Source organism: Vanacampus margaritifer, chromosome 8 (genome assembly GCF_051991255.1).
Source record: "Vanacampus margaritifer isolate UIUO_Vmar chromosome 8, RoL_Vmar_1.0, whole genome shotgun sequence".
In the NCBI taxonomy this organism is placed as follows: Eukaryota; Metazoa; Chordata; class Actinopteri; order Syngnathiformes; family Syngnathidae; genus Vanacampus; species Vanacampus margaritifer.
In genome coordinates, this window is record NC_135439.1 from 11,087,616 (window position 1) to 11,109,061 (window position 21,446).

The following is a 21,446-nucleotide window of genomic DNA, read 5'->3' on the forward strand; positions in this document are numbered from 1 at the left end:
TATTAGTGCTGTATTGGTGAACTGAGAGGAGTTGAGCAGCTGTCTGTCTTATACTGCCTCCAGGTGGCCGAGGCGGGGACGCCGGAAACAGCACCATTCAAATGATACAATGTTACAAAAATCTCATGTGATTATGTCATGCATATGTTTTCATGAAGTACAATATTGTGGAGTGCTATTTTTCCTCATTAAAATACACATTAGAACAACATTCGCTTGTTATTTTTTGGGGGCGATTGGCTGCAAAGGATGAATGGTGCCACTGTACTTATTTTCACACTTGATTTGTGGGGGGGGGGGGGCACTCCAGAGACCCAATGTATACAATGAAAAAGTATATGTCCCCTTTAAATTACAGGGTTGAATGCATTGCTTTGCTTTATTCATCAGTGATTGTGGGAATGGTTTTGAAGTGGTTGGACTGATTATTATCCTATTTTTTAACACATTCTCAGATCTCCATGTTTGAACACAGTGCATGCGCTTAGTTCAGTTGCACGTGTTGCACGGGATGTTCTTTACAATCATGTACTGTATCCATTTGTGTACGTGCGAGGATAATAGTCCCCATTATGTAGATTCTATGAATTACTTGCTTCAAGGATTTTCTGTATTGCACTTTGTCTGTGTGTGCGCGTGTGTGTGTGTGTGTGTAAGTGTATGTGTGTGTGTGTGTGTGTGCGTGTGTTCCAGGAAGGCTCTCTACCTGGAAACTATAATGGCACCGCAGTTGGAAACTGATTAAAACATTAATCTGATGGCAAACCCTGATTAAAATAATTCGCAGCAAACATAATTAAAAAAAAAAATCTAAGAATACTCTCACTTTAACACTTTTTAAAAATGATTATTATTTATGTGTTTGGCATTTTTTAAAAAAAAAAAAAAAACTGTTCTTCTTAGTGCGACAATAGTGTTGGCATGCATCATGCTCGATATGTGATGTGAATGAAACCACAACAAATAATAAGAAATAAAAACGCGCATTATGTGTACAGTATGTTACAGCGTCACAGTCAGAAATCACAAACATCGGAACTATTATGCCATCCCTTCAAAATAAAACCGCTGTGGTCGTGACATGATGATAAGGTCGAGTAGAGTTCATCACATTCTGACGATTCTCTCTGAGGCCATGATTATACATTTGATGTTTAAGGTCATAACGTCCCTCCCTCGTTTGACACTCATACAAAATTTTACATCGGTGTCGAGTGTTTGTATGTGCCCTGCGCCTGCGAGTCTGCGACCCTCATGAGAACAAGCTGAAATGGAAGCATTTTGACAGTCAGACAAAATGTTTGCAGCTGAATTATAATGCAACCTTGTGATTTTTCAGTCATTCACCTGGACCGAATTTCTTTCATTTTTATTTGAGTAGTCTAAGGTTACTTATGATATTGACAGCTATGAGGAATTGGCACATAAAACCCCTCCCCAGAGTAAAACACTAAAAGGCCCTTAAAAACAAAACAAAACAACAAACGGTGTTAGTATTTTTATTTTGAAGCGCACAGGAAGTGCAGTAAGGGAAGCATTACAGCAAATCGCGTGTCAGCCAGCCGCTGCAGTGTGAAACGCAAAACCTTTCTGGCAAGCAAGATTCCTGGAACCTGTGCCAGTCTGACGCCAACTCACTTGTTTTCTGGGTCCGAGCTTCAGTGAATTAGGAGCAGCAGGAGCTCGTTCTCGTGATTTTATTTTTTTCAATCTTTATGATTAATCGTGGTCAAAGGTAAGAGTATTGCCAGTAAATATATTTTAAAGCTGTTTGTTGGTCAACAACAGTCGTGATATTATTGCGAGATGTATATGTTTTTATATTATTTGGCGATTTTCATCTTTTACGCGTGCTGTTTATGTTGATGGCATTTGTGATAGGCCTTACTATATGTGCAATGCAGAATTGAATACTTTCATCATGACGTCACCTGTAGTTATTATGCTCAGTCGCACAATTGATTCTCGACATTTAATGTACTAAGGCACATACTTTACGTTACAAAAAAATCTCAAAAAATGGATACACGGGTTAATTGCAATAGCAGAGGAGGATTTAATTCCTTTGCTTATATATCTCTATATGTTGCTGACATAGATACACAAATATCCAGCAGTTTTAGTTTTAGTAATGTCCCCCAGAATACTCAATGATCGCTCATGGCACCATAATTGATGACATGTACGGGTGTCCTGTCAGACATGGTTGCCCCGGCTATGACCACGACCCATCATGTGGCCCCGGGTCCATGCTGCCCACATCATCTCCAGCCCCCATGCGATCGAGATGAGGATCTGTCCTGCATCGCCACCACCTTCCAGTATTTACAAACCTCAGGTACTTTTTGGTATTAGAATCTATTTCTATTTGTATCATAAATAATTCATTTAGTGTACAGACACATTTTAATGCCTCCGAGCAGTATTTTTTTACCACTACAACACTGATGAGTTTGTGTAATCTAAAATATTAATAAGGTCCCAGACTATTAAAATACTTACAAACCAGTAAAAGACTCTTAAAGTGAAAATGTCTTATAAACTATGAACAAGCCTGCCAAATTTTAATGAATAACAAATAACCAAGTACTGTGGCGCCTTGAGATATGACATATAAGTGACTCGACTCGTGAGTTTGCCATGAACAAGGAGGAGTTTGCCAGTTAATAAACAATTCTACAAGAATAGGCTTCAAGCTGTTTATTGCCACTCCCAGTTGAGGTTTACTGCCAAACTAATGCCAAATGAAGGTAATTACACATTATGTAATTAAAACAACCACATAGCTTCACTTTCAGCATCTAGGTCATGGTGCTGTGACCCATTTTTTCTCAACCTTTGTTGAGTCAAGGCACATATTTCTCATTGGAAAAAATGTCAAACCACTTTGGAGAACAATTTGCAAAAAATGGATATACAAGTTGATTATAGTAGATTCTGTCATTGTGGAAAGAGCATTTATTTGTTTTGCCTGTTAGGTTGGCATATATAAATTAACAAAAACATGTGTTTTTAATTAGAAAATAATTATTTTTGGTCAAAAAATTTGACATTGGATAATTTCCCGCGCCCACCTGATGACACTTAATGTGCCATTCAGAGTCACATATTCTTTATCCTCTGTGACGAACGACTAATATTACTGCCATGCTAAGAAGTTGAGAGCGGCCCCAGGTTTGTGTGATTCTATTTAAATTGGTAAATTCTGTATATTCGAGTATAATATTAAAATTGCTATTTATTCATATGAAAAACACATTTTTTATGCTTGTTTTTTTTAGAGAGCTGGAACTTATAAATGGCATTTCATTCATTTCAATGTAAAAAGATTATTTGAAATATGAGTCATTTCAGTAACGATCATGATCACTGGACAAATTTAATTCTTGCACGTGTTTTCAGCAATTACCTTGAAACAAATCATTGAAATGACTTTAATTATGAAAACAATCCAGAAACATACAGGGAGCCAATGCAATTATTTTAGAATTGGTTTACAAGGCTTGAAGTTAAAGTTTTGCGAATCAATGACTTCATTATAGGATAATGTTGTGGAGCTTTCTTTTTTTTTTGCAGGTTAATCCAAGAGACTTGAAGCAAGGGTTTTAATGAACAATACCAATATGACAGTATAACAAATGAACAATTTGTTTTCTTTTTTATATAATCTCTCATTTCTTTTTGTTTCTTAAATTCACATTGTGAACAGCAGCAAACTGTATTTTAAAAGCTCATATCTACTGTAGGCCTAATGTCATTTTGAGAACAGTTTATGTGCAGACCTCAAAAGTAAAAAAAATAAATAAATCTAAATATTTTATGCTACATTAACATACTTTTAACCGTTTTGGCTACTCCACCTAGCTGATGTACATCATAACAGAATTTTATTAATTTCTCTCGATTTTCTGTCCAGAGTCCAGACACTTATTAATTTGTCTGCTATTTTGCTATTCAAAGTTGGATGTGCTCTGCTTTATTGCGGTTCCAGCCAGACATCTGGGAAAAGTTGCCTCGATCACCCAGGCACTCATTTCCGTATTAAATTAAACGCGGTAGCCATGTTAATCTAAGTTAGCTTAGCAATTAGCATGGCTTCTCCCTTCTTCAGAGCGATACTATTAGAAATGTAGCTTATTCGCATCAACGGAGGCGATGATTAGTGACTTTGGAGCGACTGTGTAATGTGTTACTGTTTAGCCACAGTAGTAGCCAACCAAAGCACATTGCTAGCTAGCTAGCTGGTGCAGCGTAAGTAGCATCGAGTTGTATCCCAGCGGTGGGTGACGTGAGCAACGTCTCGGCGGTTGATTCTCATCTTGCTATTTAATGTGTCTTATTGAGGAAAAATAAGAAAAAAAATCCTTGCAAAAGAGTTTATTTCAAACATTGTTTTAGGAAGACCAGAAAGCATCTGACTGGTGATTAAAACCTGCTTTTTATTACAGGCTGGTACTGGGGTTCCATCTCGGCGAGTCAAGCTCGCGACAAACTCCTGGCAAAATCTGAAGGCACGTTCCTGGTGCGGGACAGCAGCCACCCTCAGTACATGGTGGCGCTGTCAGTGATGACCCACTGTGGACCGACCAGCGTCCGGATACAATACAAGAGGGGTTCTTTCTGGCTGGACTCGCTCAGTCCTGAGCTGCCTCACTTGCAGTCCTTCCCCGACGTCGTCAGTCTCATCCAGCGCTACATTAGCTCGGGACACACAGCGCAAGGCCCGCCGGCGTCCACCGAGAACAGTCGGTTCGCCACAATAAAACCCGATCACGCCCAGTTGCCTCCTGCTAAAGACAGTGGCGTGATTCTGAAACTGATGCGGCCCCTTCACAGACCGGAGACGTTCCCCAGTTTGCAGCACTTGACACGCCTCAGCATCAACAGAAATACAAACTGCCCCCACCAGCTGCCTCTACCGAAGCCTCTCCTGGACTACTTGCACGATTACCCGTTCCACATATGAAGGGCTCAGGAGGCTGGATATGGATTTTGATATTTGGCAGCCAAAAATCACAATAACTGATTCATCGGATGATTATTTTTGCAAAAATATATAATAACTTATATTTTGGTTCCTTGAATGTTCTTTTCCTCATGCCCATGCCGACTGAACAGCATTTATTGTTTTATGAGAAAGTAATATATTGGCGTTCAATAAGCAAACTCAAGCTGGTTATTATTATTTTGAAAAAGACTTCGGGACGGCCCTAGTCAGCAAATCATGTCATCTGAGAACCCAATCAGTAGAAGTTGAAAGATCATTGTAATATTTTCTCATGTAAAAAGTGTGTGTTACAACCGTTGTTTCATTATGACATTCAAGGCATCCTCAGACTTCCTTGTTTTTCAAAATAAATATTTTGGCTACAAATGGAGCGAAAATTACAGTACGCTACCTGAAACCTTTTGGTTTGCTTACATGTGAAATTCTGCTTTGGCGATTGGAAAGATTTTAAAATGCTGTAATTTCCCCTTTACATTTAAAATATTATTCATCTTTTGCGGCAGTCTAATGGATCCTGGAAACTTCAAGCGTAATAGATTTTATTTTATTTTTTTTACATTTAAAGCACTGAGAGAGTATATGAATAGATTGGGACTTTTTGTCCAAATGTAAAAAAAATAAATAAAAAAGTCAGTCACAATAGAAATACATCAAGGGTTATCAAAGGTATGAATCATGACGGGAGGAACTTCATACCTGACCGCAGCTGAATTGTGATGTTTTTTGGACAATGACAATAACCAAAATCCTTTTTATGTTCCGGTAATAAAAAGTTATGTGGAAGCACTGTAACTGTTGAATGTTAAGCTTGAAGTCCAGTAATCAGGCTCAAATTTGTTTGTAAAAGGAACACTCTATTTGAAAAAGAAATAAAAACAATTAGTCAATTAAATTAATAGTTGTTAACCACCATATGTCAGAGCAAAATATTTGGGACTCCATCAACTATCTAAAAAGTGTAACATTGGTGATTTTTAAATTGTTTCTTGAAATTGGAACAGCTGAAATAACGAGAGAGAAAAAAGGCATCATGTGGACATCACTGTTCATACAGAATGAGGCTCACATGCCTTGCGATTTCCCAGAAGTAGGCATCCGCGTTGCACATTTTTTTCCTTTTTCACCCCTGCTGTTGAACTGCAGCTAAGTGTGAGGAAACTGCTGCTGCTTTTTGTGTTAGCCTTCCAAGAGGTAAAACTGAGCAGTTCTGAGAAAGCCTCTTATCGGGATTAGTGAGTGGTAGTTATGAGCACACTGTGCTTCACCAGCTGTGAACAAGCCGTGACCTGAGTCAGCTCAAAGTTAAATCATCTCACACACCATAACTAAATTCTCACCTTTAAAAAAAAAAAAGCATTTTTTATTTTATGTATCCAGCTCTTGTGTTAGTAAATAGCACAAGGTCAGCACTAAAAACAATTGGGGGAAACTAAAAAATAGTCCCCCAAAAAACACCACATATCCAGGCTTGAAAGAGTACTAAAAGAAAGTCCCAAAGACTAAAAAATAAAGTGTGGAATTCTAAAGGGCAAGAAAAATATTTCTTGACAGGCGAAGCCATTCTTGAATCACAAGACAATAAGCGTCACCAGCTGGCTGGCAGCTTAAGCAGTCTGCGTCAGCGCATTTTAACAAGACTAGTGCTCACCTAAAATAAACGCCTCCTTTTTCCCCTTAGATAAAAAAATATATTGTGCATGTGTTTTGGTACACAACACTCTGATTAAGCTGATCAATATGATCTCTGCCATTCAGAAGTGGAAACTTAACTGCAGGCATGTCCAAATACAGTATAACTAAGACAAAAGTACAACTGAAATGTGTTATTAATTTGATAGGAACTCAAATAGGTCTAACCACACATGTGTACAAATAAAATACAAATGTCTCTCAGCTAAGAGGCAGACTATACTAATCACAGTTGAGAGTAATTTAATATGTTTATTATTGAGTAAGAGTAGCCAAAAACTGTACTCAAGTAAGAGTGCTGTTACCTTAGAAAAACATGACTGAAGTAAAGGTAAAATGTAGTCCTTAAGTAATTACATGAGTAAAACGTATTCAGTGGTAGTAATTGGTCAATATATATATATATATATATATATATATATATATATATATATATAGTATTCAGCATGAATGTCAACTAAAGCAATGATTAGGTTTATAATAGCAATGTCTCTATCAAATATTTTTAGAATAAATTATTCTATTAATTATTTATTTGAAATAGTATTCTGAAAATATATTTATAAATGATTTTCTCAGCCCCCGCTATGTATACAAATCCTGGAGCCGACTCTGCCAGTTGACTGATTCAACTTCTGCAGTTTACCATCAACTGGAAAACTGAGAATCTACTCGGATTATTATTATTATTATTAATTTATTGATTTAACTAATATTGTGACAGCAAGTTAACTAACATTTTATATTGGCAGACCATCCAGGCGTGCGCTGTCCTCTCCCGAGTCCCATCAACACCCCAACCCCCGCGCCGCCCCCACTTCACTTCCCTTCTCTACATCCTCCAGCGGCGCACTCAGCGACGGAGGCCAACAAAGCACAACTTGGGAATCATTTGAAAACAATCACTGGGTAAGCTCGTCCTAACTCAGAAACAGACGCTGCTGTTTTTTTTTTAAGGATGATTTCATGTTAACCGTCCGCTCGCCAATTTCGCGTAAAGCTACGTTTTCTGCCCGCTACACGGCTAAAAGCTAGCTGAAAAGCTAACGGACCATTGAGTCGCATTGACTTCCGTTAAGCTAAGCTAAGCGGGGAGCTAACTAGCTAGCTTGCTGCTCTTGCACTGAAACCAAGTTTCGATTTGTTATTTATTAGGTGAACTCTTGCGGGAGCATTATTTCAAGAATGTTGCTCGTTTAATCACGTGGATTAAAAAATGAACTGTAAACGTGATTTTCCTTCTCTCTGGCTAATTTATGCCGCTGTCGTCGATTCTTTAGTAAACATAACAACTACTTCCTCCTTTGGCCCACCGTGATCCCAAATGGCAGTTCAACGCCGACTATATCATTTTATTAATACATTAACATGACACCAGTGGTGCTTTTAATTGTGTTTTCGGGTCTAATAAATGCTTCCTAAGATAGCTGCTGGGTAGGTCATGGAAATGAAATGATGATGAGAGATGGTTGGAATTGCATTTAAAGCAAACATAAAATGGCTGTTAAAACTCCTTGCTACGACTTAAAAACGTTTTACAACCATGTGGCAAGTAGTAGTGGTGTTGTTTACCAATACAGGGCTAATTCAACTTTAAAAGCTTAGAAAGCTGCTGTCAGTCAGTACATCTGGAGGCTTCATGGTACCATCATCATGATGCTACAGTGGAAATCCTATTTGCCGTTAAATCAGCCGAACATCACTGACAAATTCTGTCACATCACGTAGAGTTCTGCAACTGATTTTCCCAAGTTGCAGATGGTCTACATCCCATTTGGCTGCTATTCCAAGTGTCAAATAGCAAGTGAATGGCATGGCAAGGCTCTTATACGCAATCAAAATCCCAATTTATATTACATGATCTTTCATAACAAATATTGCATTTCAAGGTGTACCAAAGTGAGGTACAACCATCGCAATCGATTCATACCAGTACCTGTATATGTTTTTTTTTGCTGAGAACTAACCTGTTTATATCTTATTTTTTATGCGACCCAAGCCTTAACTGATAGGAAAGTAGTAATTGGTGTCATGGAAGTATTGAGTTATGTATACATCACAAATTATTATTTTTTTTGTCATTATCGTTGTCTTATGTTGTAATGTGTGCAAAAAAATCTGCAGATTTTTGCCCATTTTAAAATAACTAATATCGGCCGATTAATCACTCTGGCCGTCATATTTACTGCATTATATGCATTTTCCATAAAAATCGCTACATTTTTTGACTTTTCAATAGCATAATGTAGATGTCGCTTTCCCGTTGCGCACATTTTATTTGTTCAACCTGGCTTAACAACCTCTTCCTCTCATCTGCAGCTATGGCGGCAATCAGGAAAAAGCTGGTCATAGTAGGAGATGGCGCTTGCGGCAAGACCTGCCTGCTGATTGTGTTCAGCAAGGACCAGTTTCCCGAAGTCTACGTGCCCACCGTGTTCGAGAACTACGTGGCGGATATCGAAGTGGACAGCAAACAGGTGTGGAGCCTTTCATTCCTCTCACATTGCCTGTGAAGTTTACCACATCGTTGTGTTTGATTCCCTCAAAAAATGGAGAAAAGAGGTAGAGGTGCCAACTCGGTTAATTCGGTCTTCTTTTGGCAGGTGGAGTTAGCGCTGTGGGACACAGCAGGTCAAGAAGACTACGACCGACTGCGCCCTCTCTCGTATCCAGACACTGATGTCATTCTTATGTGCTTCTCCATCGATAGTCCTGACAGTCTCGGTAAGCCACTCGTGGTGAAAATGCCTCAGGTTCAGTTCCGCGGTCATGTACTGGATCACGCTGTCATTTTCAGAGAACATCCCAGAGAAGTGGACTCCAGAGGTGAAACACTTCTGCCCCAACGTGCCCATTATCCTGGTGGGAAACAAAAAGGACCTGCGCAACGATGAGCACACCCGCAGGGAGCTCGCCAAAATGAAGCAGGTAAACGTGCGCGCAAGTGGAATGGCGCCCATGTAGAGTTTGGTCGTAAAACTGTAGTGGCAGCTGTTGGGAAAATCCGTTAATAAGATATCAGCTTCATTCCTTTTTCCTAACACCTCCATGTTTTTTTCCCTCCCCCTCCAGGAACCAGTGAAGCAGGAGGATGGACGGGATATGGCCAACAGGATCAGTGCCTTTGGATACATGGAGTGCTCAGCCAAAACAAAGGATGGCGTGAGGGAAGTCTTTGAGATGGCCACCAGGGCGGCGCTACAGGCCCGGCGGGGAAAGAAGAGAAATAAATGCACCCTGCTGTAAAAACAGGTGGCACGGGACTGCTTCCTGTTTGGGGGGGAAAAGAAGCAGAGGGTCAAAATCCCTGACCCCCAAAAAAGAAACACCCTCACAAGACTCTTTTCACTTTTTACAAAAGATGCAACGCTTTTACTTGTTATTTGTTTTAAGCTGAAGTAGGTTGTCAGTATTGGAAATCTTTTTTTTTTTTTTGTACTAAAGCATCAGTCAATCGGCCATAATGAAACCTCCAGTATCAGCATGTACTGTCATGAGAAGTCAGCAAACCTGCCAACTACAGTCAAGTGCTGAAACCCTGCCAGCTGACCCGACGAATGTTTCCACAGCCAACTAGGGTAAAAGTACCTGATCACTGTGACTTCAACAAGCTAACGCACACGCAAAGTCAACGTTTGTTTGGCGTGTTCCATTGACGGATCCTCGTGTGCATCGTGACGACGTGCACGACATGTGGACTGGAAACTCAATTTTTTTAACACGCAAATGGAAACTTAAATGTTTTGTGTAATAAATTACTTTGTAAGAATCTTGCTTCTAGCCATTGATTTGAAGTGCTGCTTGGATACAAATGATTTTGTTAGCATTCTGGGAGCCTTTATTAATATGTAGAACCCAACACACAACAAAAGAAACAAGCACTTGTAATGATGGGGAAATGAAGCTTCATGAAGCACTTGCGATATTGTACTCCTCGAGATGATGCGCTTGGTTTAAAGATAAAGGCTAATTCAATGAAAATTGATTCAATTTCCACTACATCTTTAAACCAAGAGTGCCATCTAGTGGATTTAAAAAATATCAGGCGGTTAATGGAGCTTCATTTGTCCATCAGTACTTGTAAGTACTTAAGTTTTTTTTTTTTTATCAAAAGAGTCAACATTTTCTGAGCTCTTAGTGGCGTATAGAAAAATGGACACAAAGAACAGCATTGCATTAAAAATAAATATACTGTACCTCATATTTCACTGGCTCAAAATACTGCAAATATGGACGTTTGGCTAAATTGCAGATTTGATCCTTTTATTGCTATGGAGTGTCATTTTGAGGCACCCAAAACTGCCTCACTGCTCCAGTAAGCATCACATCCAGTTTCTTAAGTCACAAATCCTTTTTGGCTGGGAGTCGCGAGCGTGCGATGAGCATGGGAAGAAGAGCCAAAGCCCCCAGAGCGACCGCCACCAGCGGTCTGTTAAAGAACCACCCGGCTGCGATGACGAGCAGAGAGAGCGAGGAGGACACGCACAAGGCAAAGATCTTCAGTCCAACTGAAACGAGATCTCTCAGGATAGGAACCCAGTCCACTGTGGGCACAAGGTGAGAAATACGTCAGCGGTGGTTTAAAAGGGCCAGTCTATATCAGAGGTTCTATTGTGTTAATGAATGTTTACCTAGCGTGTAGATGATGCGCATCATCAGCTGAATGCTAAGAAACATGAGGGCCCATCCCGCAGCTCGGAGTCCCCACGTCTTCATGCTGTTATATTGCTGCTCCTTCGCAAACACCTCCTGCACATTGCATGCAGGTTACGTCAGAATCTTTAACATGCAAACAAAAAAAAAAAAAGTCTACCAAACCTCTGCTGAGAGCTCCTCTAGATACAAGATCTCCAGAACGTCTCCTGACTTGGTTTTGAAGGGCAACAGCTGCTCTCCACGCTGCTTAGCCACAATGCTAACCTGAAGATTTTTTTTTTGTCAAAAAAAAGAAGTCCTTTTCCCTTTCTAAATTTCAAAAATTGAAAGCATCTCACAGTTTCACCACCGAGTCCCGCGAAGGAGAATCTCACGCGAACGTCTCCGACCTTCCAAAAATCATACAAATGATAGACTTAAAGCAACCGCGTGTGAAGAGCATTTGCCAGATGTTGTCATCAAGCCGCTCACCTCTGGCCTCTTTGGCTGCTGAGTGTGATAGAAATAATCATCACTGATGGTGAGGAAATGGTCCGAGGCAGACGGCGTCAAATCCTTCAGGCTCAGTGTCCGGAAGTTATTAATCTGTTCCACCAGTCCTGGGAAGACGTAAACATGTACGAGTCGTCCAATCACGCGACAGCACAATAATCACTGTTTTTGTTGATGTCAGTTGGTTCTGACTGATTACCCTTAGACAGAGTGAAAGGGCCAACTTGGACTTGGGGAGCTACCACTGTCACGCTCTCTACCGCCATGGCACTGAAATGCAAAGATTATTATTATTATTATTATTATTATATGAAAAAATGAGAAACGAAAAAAATTAAGAACCTCGGGTTCTGGTGACCAATTTCTTTGTCAAAATTGCGACTGTTGATCAGCTCTGATTTCCACTCAGTGTCTACAGAAAGGAAATGGTTAGGCCCAAAAGTATATAAACAATGCTTCCTATACTATGTAGCAACATTGTGGCTTTGCGATTTAAAAATAAACCAAAAAATAAATCAAATAAAATCAAAACCAAAAAATAAATCAAATAAAATCAAAACCAAAAAATAAATCAAATAAAATCAAAACCAAAAAATAAATAAAATAAAATCATGATTTAAGAGCCTTTTAGCTTAAGAGCTGTCACAAAAATATGGTGGCTGCATATGATAATTCTCAGGGCCTCACATTTGACATAATTATAATAAAAAATACAGCAACATATGTAATATTGTACTGGTATTATTAGTCACATCTCTCTAATAGAAACATTTTAAACTACTACTTACTGTATGTGTATGTAGTCTCCGTTTTGGTTCTGCCATCCTCTTGGTAGTCTCTTAAATGAATCATACAAATAGCTCGGATTACTACTCTCTATTGAAGAAGACAAAAAATGTTGAGGCCTCACCCTGCCAAACGTGTTGACAACACTCACTTGCTCTCCTGGTACTCCACCCACTGATACATTTCCACCTGCCTCTTTAATTTTACAGCCTGTACTTCTACTTTGTAGTTTGGATCACGTAAAGGCTGTGCATGGAATCACACACACATATTAAATCCGTGAAAAATGCGCACCCCACTTTGAAAATCACTGGCCTGACTTATGTTGAATTAGTCATATTAATGAAGAGTGATAGAGCCAGTTCTACCTTAGAGGTTTGCAACGCTGCAGACAGATGAACCAATTTGTTTTCGTTCTGCAGGTCGAGGTTGGAGAAAGCGTCCAGTGACACCACCTGAGCAAGTCCTTCATTCAGAGAGGACGCAGTCTGCACAGCCCGTCCCTTAAAGGACAAACAAACAGTTGTGTCACATTCATCTAGCCCAGTTGACTTCAGGCAAGAAGTGGGGTAAATCCTTGGACTGGTCATTTAAATTTCAGGCTGTTAGAGAAACGTACACCACGAATATACCGCGCTACACGCAAAGCATGAATTTGTCATCATCGAGCACGCCGATCTCTTTTCCACTGCATGTGTAATTCTCACCTCATTGGTGAAGAGAATATATATGGAGAGGAAGAAGAGTCCAACACCAACACACGTTCCTCCTGCAGTGTCACTTAATCGTTGAAGGAATCCTGGGTTGGTCTGACTCCTTACACGCGTATGTGAGTCTTTGCCTGAAAACTGAAATAAACGTCAGTTACCACCAATTGATTTCGACTAATAATAATAATAATCGACTACTAATCTGTTCTTGCTTCATGCAATCGTCAGTGTTGTCCCACATTTAAATTACATAAACTACATATGCCACATAGCTATTAAATGATACATGCTTTTGAAAGGCGGTGTCTTAGAGGCGTCCAGATCAATCCTGAATCATGACTATCTAAAAATGTCTCAAAACAAAATAATATATATTTATCGGGGCCTATCGTGTATACAGTATCTTGTAGTTACACTTGTTTTTGTCATACTGTACATTGATTATTTCTTCTAGTAGGAAAGCTAGCATGTTGACAAAGGCAAATGCCAATTTAACTACAACACGGTAAACTGTCATTATCGGTAAATAAAGTTAATCAAATTTTGTATGTGAACAACTTACTGTCGTCGACGAAGACATTTTAGTAACACAGTCTAGCAGAAAAGTTGCGGATGATCACGAAGCAACCACAGGTAACAAACTTCAACTATGACTACCAATGACATCATTGCAACTGTTTCTTCTTCGTGGATGATTTGAATAACGGTTGGAAACAAGCAAACCTATTACCGCCACCTTGCGGACTGACCAATAGAAATCTTGAGCTAAACTCCAGGAAGATTTTCGATATTTTAATGTTTTCCCATCCCCTCTTAGTACGTATTTACGGAAGTACGGGTGATAGTTGAATAAAAATAAAATAGAATAGAATCAGATGTGCATGTATTCGTCCAGCAGTGACGAATTCCAATTTTGTATAGTCTTTAGTTGTCAATTGTCACCATTATTATATTACACAAATTTTCAATAACAACGAAAAATGATGAATGATGTTACATACAGACACTTACACATTCATACATGGATGTGCCACTTGTAAGAGGATTACTGCAAAGCATTACTGCCACTGATCATCCCCAAACCATTCAGTCAGAAAGGGGAGAGACTGTTAAGATGCAGGAGTATGACATTGTAGTACTTGGAACTGGGCTTAAGGTAAGAGAAATTTTCTGTAAAATATGAAAACACATGGGGTCAGTTTGTAGGTTAGCAACTTGGATCAACTTATACTCCAACTTGAGCTGTAGGACTAAATGAAGTCCAGGAGTTATTAGTTTTGCAGAATTTGGGAACTAGAGATATTAAATATGCACCTGGTTTGTTTTTTAATTTATATATTAGTAAGCTGTACTGTACTATAATTCTACCTCCATTACGAGGGTTAGGGACACCACACTCCATTAAAATACTCTGAATGTTTTTATAGCATTTACGGTGCTTCATTAAAAAAAAAAAAAGTATTTAGACGCACTTTTAAATCATTTTAACACATTTAAATACATAATATATTGAGGGCGATCAAGAGCATTGGATAAGACAAAAATATTGTACAAACATTGTAATTAACAGTGTACAGATCCCTTTGTGTTTTCAGTAAACACGTCTTGCTTTTTTCCAAGCTAACAAATTTGCACTTTCTCAAACGGAATACAGTAAATGTGTCGCCGTCCAGTGGTTGACAATGGAATTACACACAGTATAAACGAGAGCTAGACCAAAATACTGTATTTATACCTGCATAAAAACAGTCAGTGAGACCATGAACCCCGGGACCCGCGATGGAAGGGTGTTAATGTTTACTCTATTAATTTTTTTTTAGCAGACAGTTGTTACAGTGAAAGCAAATTCAGAATGTGCAATAATCCATCTTTTTATTTGGCTCTATCTGTCCATCTGTCTCCCACAGGAATGTGTCCTTTCTGGTTTAATGTCACTAAATGGCAAAAAAGTCCTTCATATTGACAAGAATACTCACTGCGGAGGAGAGAGTGCATCAATCTCACCGCTGGAGGAGGTGCGCTCACCCAAACAGAAGTGCTTGCATTGTTACATTATTTCTGTTACTTATGCTTCAAGTTCTCTTTTCAGCTGTACAGGAGGTTCAAGGTTCCTTGTCCTGTCACCTCCTCTGGTCGTGGAAAAGAATGGAACGTTGATCTTATTCCCAAGTTTTTCCTTGCTAATGGTAAGAGCCTGTTGTGAGTGAGAAGATACTTTTGGAGCATTTTTGTTGTTGTTGTACTTTCATGTCATCAATTCATGATGTATGCGTGGCTGCATTAGGTGATTTGGTGAAAATGTTGCTGCTCACTGACGTGACTCGCTATCTGGACTTCCGAGTGGTAGAAGGGAACTACGTGTACAAAGCGGGAAAACTGCACAAGGTCCCCGTAACTGAGGAAGACACACACACTTCAGGTGAATTAATGCAGTCACTATTGGCAGGTTCAAGACGAATTTTTGAAGGGAAGAGCAGTTTCTATCTGGCGTCTTCCATGTGCGTCTTTTGGTAACTGTCCAAATGTCGTAAACACATTTTTTCAGATCTGATGGGCATGTTTGACAAGAGGAGGTTCAGGAAGTTGTTGCTTTTCGCCCAGAACTTTGACGTGAGAAAACCTCGCACTCATCACGATGTGGACCCGGACCAGACCACGACCCGAGAGCTCTTCTCGCGTTTTGACCTGGGACTGGATGCTATAGAGTTCATAGGTCACGCCATAGCCTTGCACAGCAGCGAGAGGTTGGTCACTATCGGCAAATCAAATGATTTCTTTTCTTAAAATCAAATCAAATGTTTAGTTATCTGGACCAGCCCTGTGTGGAGACCATCAAGCGGATCCGATTGTATGCCGAGTCTCTGGCTCGCCACAACACAAGCCCGTATCTCTATCCTTTGTTTGGATTGGCAGAACTACCGCAAGGATTTGCGAGGTAACATTTTGAAGTGGTTTCATGGTATGGACAAAAGTATTGGGACACATTAACCACAACAAACACTTTTGGGATGAACTATAAATATTGTGAGCCAACTGTTCTATCGGATGGAAGAACAGAAATTCCCACCGACACAAACCGGCAAATCGCCTTCTTAGATATTGCCCTGATACTTTTGTCCACACATTGCCTTTGGGTGTCACAAATGTATGTTTGAAAAATGAAAATGCGCTTCAGATTGAGTGCAGAGTACGGGGGAACGTTCCTTCCTCACCGAACGGTGGATGAGATCGTGTTGGACAACGGCAAAGTGACAGCCGTGAAATCTGAAGGAAAGGCGAGTTGGCTTGCGAATTACCGACGTGGAGCACATATCGAGTTTGTTGTCATTCTTTTTGTTGCTCTCCAGTTGTTCCCGTGCAGACAGCTCATCTGCGACCCCAGCTACGTCCCCCACCGAGTGAGGAAAGCGGGGCGAGTCATCAGGGTCATCTGTTTATTAAATCATCCTGTTAAAAACACACAAGAGGCCAATTCGTGCCAGATCGTCATCCCTCAAACACAATTTAGCAGGAAGTCAGGTGTGTTGTCTTCCGACAATTACACAAACTTCATTTCGAAAGTTATACTTCATCATTGCGATCATCCCTGTGCGTCCATCCAGACATCTTCATATCTGTAGCGTCCTACGTACACAACGTGGCTTCGGATGGGTTTTATGTTGCCACGGTGAGCACATCTGTTGAAACCAACCAACCAGAGAAAGAAGTGCAGCCAGGCCTGGACCTTCTGGAGCCCATCATGCAAAAGTGGGTCAGAATTCAAATGATTGTTGAATAGGTATTCATGAGATATTAAAGGTCATTGATGTAATTTCCTTTTTTTTTTCTTTTCTAACTCTAGATTTGTTTCAGTCAAAAGCGTGCTTGTTCCGAAGGATGACGGAAACAAGAGTCAGGTACAATAAGAATCCTTTTAGTTGCAAGGGTGGGAAAAGAAAGTGTTCAAAACAACTTTTTTTTCCTTGCTCAGATTTTTGTGTCTCGCTCATATGATGAAACCAACCACTTTGAGAGCGAGTGTGAGGACATTAAGGACATGTACCGTCGCATCACTGGCACCAACTTTCGCTTCACCTCACACAGGCATCAGTCACGCAGCTCAGATGAAGACTAGCGATGACAACAACAAACATTTTTTTTAATTTAAAATCCCCCCAGGCTTATTTTTGTTGTCTCTGTATTAATAACTTGTTTGTTACCAATTGTTGAATAAAAAGTTATATCAAAAACACAAAAACAAAAAGCTCAGATGAAGACCCCCTCATTGCTAGCTAGCTAAATAGCGAGCTAGCTATCTTTTCCCCCCTTTTTAAATTTTTTTATTTATTGTACATTTTCACAAACTTGAATCCAAAAGTCAGATTCCAGAGCTATAGACACGTCTGTCTCCTATTTCTAGATGGGTAAATACATTTTTATCTGTGTATGAAAGTAACTTATATATATTTTTAGAGTTTTTTGTTGTTGTTGTTGGAGAAAGCTTTGTAATATCTTTAGCTAAAACAGGTGGTTAGAGTGTACACAGAAGTGTTGGAATTTGTTTATTTACCTTTTTACTTGCAGATAATGTAAAAAAAAAATCTGTTTTTATTTTGTATTTTTGGAGCAAGTTTGTATATGATGTAAACATAAAGTTGCCTATAGGAAAAGAGTAGTGCAGGGTTCCATGAATTTACTGTAATAGGTAGTAGTGTTGATTTTGTCCAGTTAATAGAATAATCTGATAATGTGAGAATTTAGTTATTAAGTTAAATACTTCCCCTAACGAGATAGCAGGTTCTTCTAAATAAAGTAAAATATAGTAACAAATTATGCAAACATCTTGGCATTTAACATAAGCTGAAACAATCAAAGTGTGCTTTACAAGGCACAAAAAAAAGTAACAAAAACCTAGCTAGCTAGCTAGCTAAATAATTTATTTCATTTAATCCATTTTAATGTCATTGAGATGAAAAATCTCTTTCCAAAGAGTGACCTGGATAAACAGGCTGAAAAAGTTGTTTGTTAATTATTATTAAACATTTTTATTATTATACTTAATTTATTATTATTCATGACGTGTTATATTGTTGCAGTTAAGGCTGCTGGTGGAGAAACCTTCAAACCAGACACAACAATGCAAATTAAAAACATGACTGATGACCGTAATAATATTTGATTTGTGAATACTGTAAATATTTTGTCTGTCAGTTGAATGAATACATTTGACCAATCAGCTGAATGTTGAAAGCATGTAACAATATTATATAATATCGGTACACCTATTTCCATGCAGATCCACGTGTTAAATAGAATCATGTAGAATTACTACAGAGTCTTAAGTTGGAAATTTCACAAGTTCCAGATTTATGGAATGCAGCATAAAAGCATGTATGATCAGAACATATTTGTAGAAATATAATATCATGAAATAAATACTGGACATTTGAGAGGAGATTCTTATCGCTTGGCAATAAAAAGCTGTTATTTTACGGTAAAAATGAATGTTTTTCTGCAGCCCACTTTTACTGCAAAAAGCAAATGAACTCAAACATGTTTTTTGGTAGACAGTGAAGTGAGCAAATGTTTCAGTTACCATCCCTGCAGACGAGAGGACACAAAGCGGATTTAAAAGGCCAACTTGGGCCCAGCACACAAGACTGGCAGTGATATGAGATTAATGCAGAGGATTAATAGATTCTGTCACAGCTTATGTGTGACGAGGACAAAGCCATTGAATTATGTCATGTGCTTCACACACACAGTGGCGCTGCAGGGAGACCATAAGAGGCTTAGGCAAGTCAAGGACAGTCAACACGAGCGACTGGGGTGGAAAGTTGTACTGTACCTTTGTTTCATTCACAGGACTTTAAATCTCTTTTTTTTTTTAAATGCCAGTTTCAGTTCACTCTTATTTCTCTCTTTTACTTTTTAAACAGAGAAATTGTAAGCTAAAAATTCACCAAGCCACAAAAACGGTATAAACAATACACTATAAATCATTCTCCCACACAAGTTTAAATACATAATTTAGACATATAGCACATTTATTTACAAGCAGAAAGTTGCCATATAGTGGTGCCTTGTTCAATCGCTTTCAAGTGAGTTTTTTCAAGCAGTGACTGTTCAGTTCATCAAGTTTCGTCTCAGATGACGGCTGATTGGTGATTTTGCCTTTGGAGAAGTATGACATAGGCCGAAGAGGATTCATGAACTTCTGTCGTCCGGGAAGAGTCCTCAACTGCGCTTCACGCAAGGTCACCTACTCCTGCTTCACCTCCAGTGCTGTGCTAGTGGATGGAGGGATCAGACCAGCAGCTACTATCCTGTTTTCACTTATCAGGAAGTTGAAGGTTGCACATGCGTTTGGCTGAAAAACACAACAGTAGCGATGGACAGATGATTTGGTTAAGGAATTGGAAAACAAGTGCTCTTCTTCCAACCTTAGAATATAAAATGTTCCTAAAACCGCTGTGGTGGGTGAACTTTACCGTGTCTTGCACTTCTAAAGCAATGCCTTTGCTCTTAAGAAGAGCCCGAACTGAGGGATGAATACGTTCGAGTCGCGCACCCGTGCCCAGGACGAGAATCTCTACAAGAGTAAAATCGTACACATAACGCACTGCATCGTAGGAGAACTTGTGAAATGATCAACTTGAATTCTTACCTATTTGGGGTACTATCATATGGAAAAGTGACACACTTTCTTCTGTGATATCGTTATAATTTCCAACCTGTAAAATAGTGAATATTTTTCATATCGCTTATAACATGTATTAAGTGAATTACAATGTGATTTTAGTGCACCTTCCACTGCAGGATAGAAGGCGGGAGCATTGCACAGGGTCCAAACACTCTGTTGCCATCTATGTTGAATCCTTGGGAACTGTAGCTGAGAATCATGATGCTACTTCCTGGCTCCTTCTTCATAATTGACACTGTGGTACGCTGATACATTTCGTCATCACTCGGGCTCAAGCGGTGACCTCGGGAAAGAAATGGACTGCAAGAAAACGTAGTGACACAAGATCCATTGCATACATCAGAACAATGAATGTTGTAATATTATTCCATCAGTCACAAGTCCATGTCTATTGCAGACAAAGTTACTCTGGATTGAAATAACATAAATTGTTCTAGCATGAGTAAAAAATATATAAATAATAATAACAAAAAAAAAAAGGCTATTTCCTAACTATTTAGAGAAACCGGAGCAGGTTGTAGTACAAGATTGAGTAGAACTGGACCTTATATTACCGAGGTGGCTAAGGAATGTCATTACTTCACGCTACACTAGATGGAGCCAGAGAGAAGTCTCAGTATAGCACATAACATTATCAAGAGTGTCATATCAGACTTAAATGTATACGGATAATTGTATTTAGCGAATTACACTACCAATTACAGTAATATGTACTTACTTATATGAGCACACAACGTGTCAAACTTACACCACATAACTGATTAATGCATTGATTTAACACAAAAAAAATAGTTAATATAGTTTATTATGGCATGCCCATAACACGAAAAAGCACATAAATTACCCAAAGTATTATAATTTGAAAGTATTTTCTCTTATTTCCGTTACCCTAAAATCGCTGATAATAAAATATATTTTAGTCGATTATTGCGTTTTATAACAACGAGAAGAGTTCCGCACATAGGAATGACAAAAAGACCCCGTCAAGTTTAAATCTTCTTCCTCGATCCTTAAAATCTTCCCAAAAAACGTCTCAATAAATAGTCGTACCTGAGGAAAGCCGATGTTTTTGTGGAGGATAGGATTAACCTTGGTAATGATCTTTGAAAGAGGATTTTGGCACAAACCACACCGGCCATGTTGACAGCAGCAAGGATGGGGACGATAATCAATGTGACACCACATATCTTTTCCGGTACTGTGTAAGGCAAGCAAAGCGATCAATTCACTTTTATCGATGACGCATTTTAGCGGCAAAGTATATTCACATAATATTGATTTATATATTATTTTCATATCAATATAAACAGATATTTTGATATGCGTATGCTGTACTACTGCTTATGTACACAAAGAAAACAATTTAAAAAACGAGTGGCTCTGCTGTTGATTAGTAATCCTAGAGGCGTGTCTGTTCTCAAGA

At 39.1% G+C, this 21,446-nt stretch overlaps 5 protein-coding genes across 5 annotated transcripts; 3 read left to right on the top strand and 2 right to left on the bottom strand.

Moving 5' to 3' along the window:
- The first annotated feature begins 1,212 nt into the window (after positions 1-1,212).
- cishb (cytokine inducible SH2-containing protein b) lies at positions 1,213-5,385 on the top strand. Its single transcript, XM_077574471.1, has 3 exons — positions 1,213-1,735; positions 2,201-2,338; positions 4,449-5,385. The coding sequence occupies exons 2-3, from the start codon at positions 2,203-2,205 to the stop codon at positions 4,964-4,966; spliced, it is 654 nt and encodes a 217-aa protein (XP_077430597.1). The 5' UTR covers positions 1,213-1,735; positions 2,201-2,202; the 3' UTR covers positions 4,967-5,385.
- Positions 5,386-7,464: 2,079 nt separating this feature from the next.
- Positions 7,465-10,466, top strand: LOC144056359 (rho-related GTP-binding protein RhoA-B). Its single transcript, XM_077573116.1, has 5 exons — positions 7,465-7,606; positions 9,017-9,174; positions 9,301-9,421; positions 9,495-9,625; positions 9,770-10,466. Exons 2-5 carry the CDS (start codon positions 9,019-9,021, stop codon positions 9,941-9,943), a joined length of 582 nt encoding a protein of 193 aa, XP_077429242.1. The 5' UTR covers positions 7,465-7,606; positions 9,017-9,018; the 3' UTR covers positions 9,944-10,466.
- A 473-nt stretch (positions 10,467-10,939) lies between these two features.
- tmem43 (transmembrane protein 43) lies at positions 10,940-14,023 on the bottom strand. Its single transcript, XM_077573114.1, has 12 exons — positions 13,904-14,023; positions 13,339-13,479; positions 13,000-13,134; positions 12,783-12,877; positions 12,634-12,683; positions 12,188-12,257; positions 12,045-12,115; positions 11,825-11,952; positions 11,692-11,742; positions 11,516-11,617; positions 11,329-11,446; positions 10,940-11,241 (listed from the first exon to the last, which is right to left on the bottom strand). Exons 1-12 carry the CDS (start codon positions 13,919-13,921, stop codon positions 11,039-11,041), a joined length of 1,182 nt encoding a protein of 393 aa, XP_077429240.1. The 5' UTR covers positions 13,922-14,023; the 3' UTR covers positions 10,940-11,038.
- A 323-nt stretch (positions 14,024-14,346) lies between these two features.
- LOC144057014 (rab GDP dissociation inhibitor beta) lies at positions 14,347-18,795 on the top strand. The gene is made up of 11 exons (XM_077574207.1): positions 14,347-14,497; positions 15,249-15,356; positions 15,431-15,527; positions 15,626-15,760; positions 15,887-16,085; positions 16,145-16,276; positions 16,517-16,616; positions 16,689-16,860; positions 16,944-17,088; positions 17,183-17,237; positions 17,312-18,795. The coding sequence occupies exons 1-11, from the start codon at positions 14,363-14,365 to the stop codon at positions 17,453-17,455; spliced, it is 1,422 nt and encodes a 473-aa protein (XP_077430333.1). The 5' UTR covers positions 14,347-14,362; the 3' UTR covers positions 17,456-18,795.
- Positions 18,796-19,336: 541 nt separating this feature from the next.
- Positions 19,337-21,207, bottom strand: ndufaf3 (NADH:ubiquinone oxidoreductase complex assembly factor). The gene is made up of 5 exons (XM_077574208.1): positions 21,074-21,207; positions 20,128-20,323; positions 19,988-20,054; positions 19,812-19,912; positions 19,337-19,690 (listed from the first exon to the last, which is right to left on the bottom strand). Exons 1-5 carry the CDS (start codon positions 21,160-21,162, stop codon positions 19,583-19,585), a joined length of 561 nt encoding a protein of 186 aa, XP_077430334.1. The 5' UTR covers positions 21,163-21,207; the 3' UTR covers positions 19,337-19,582.
- Positions 21,208-21,446: the final 239 nt, after the last annotated feature.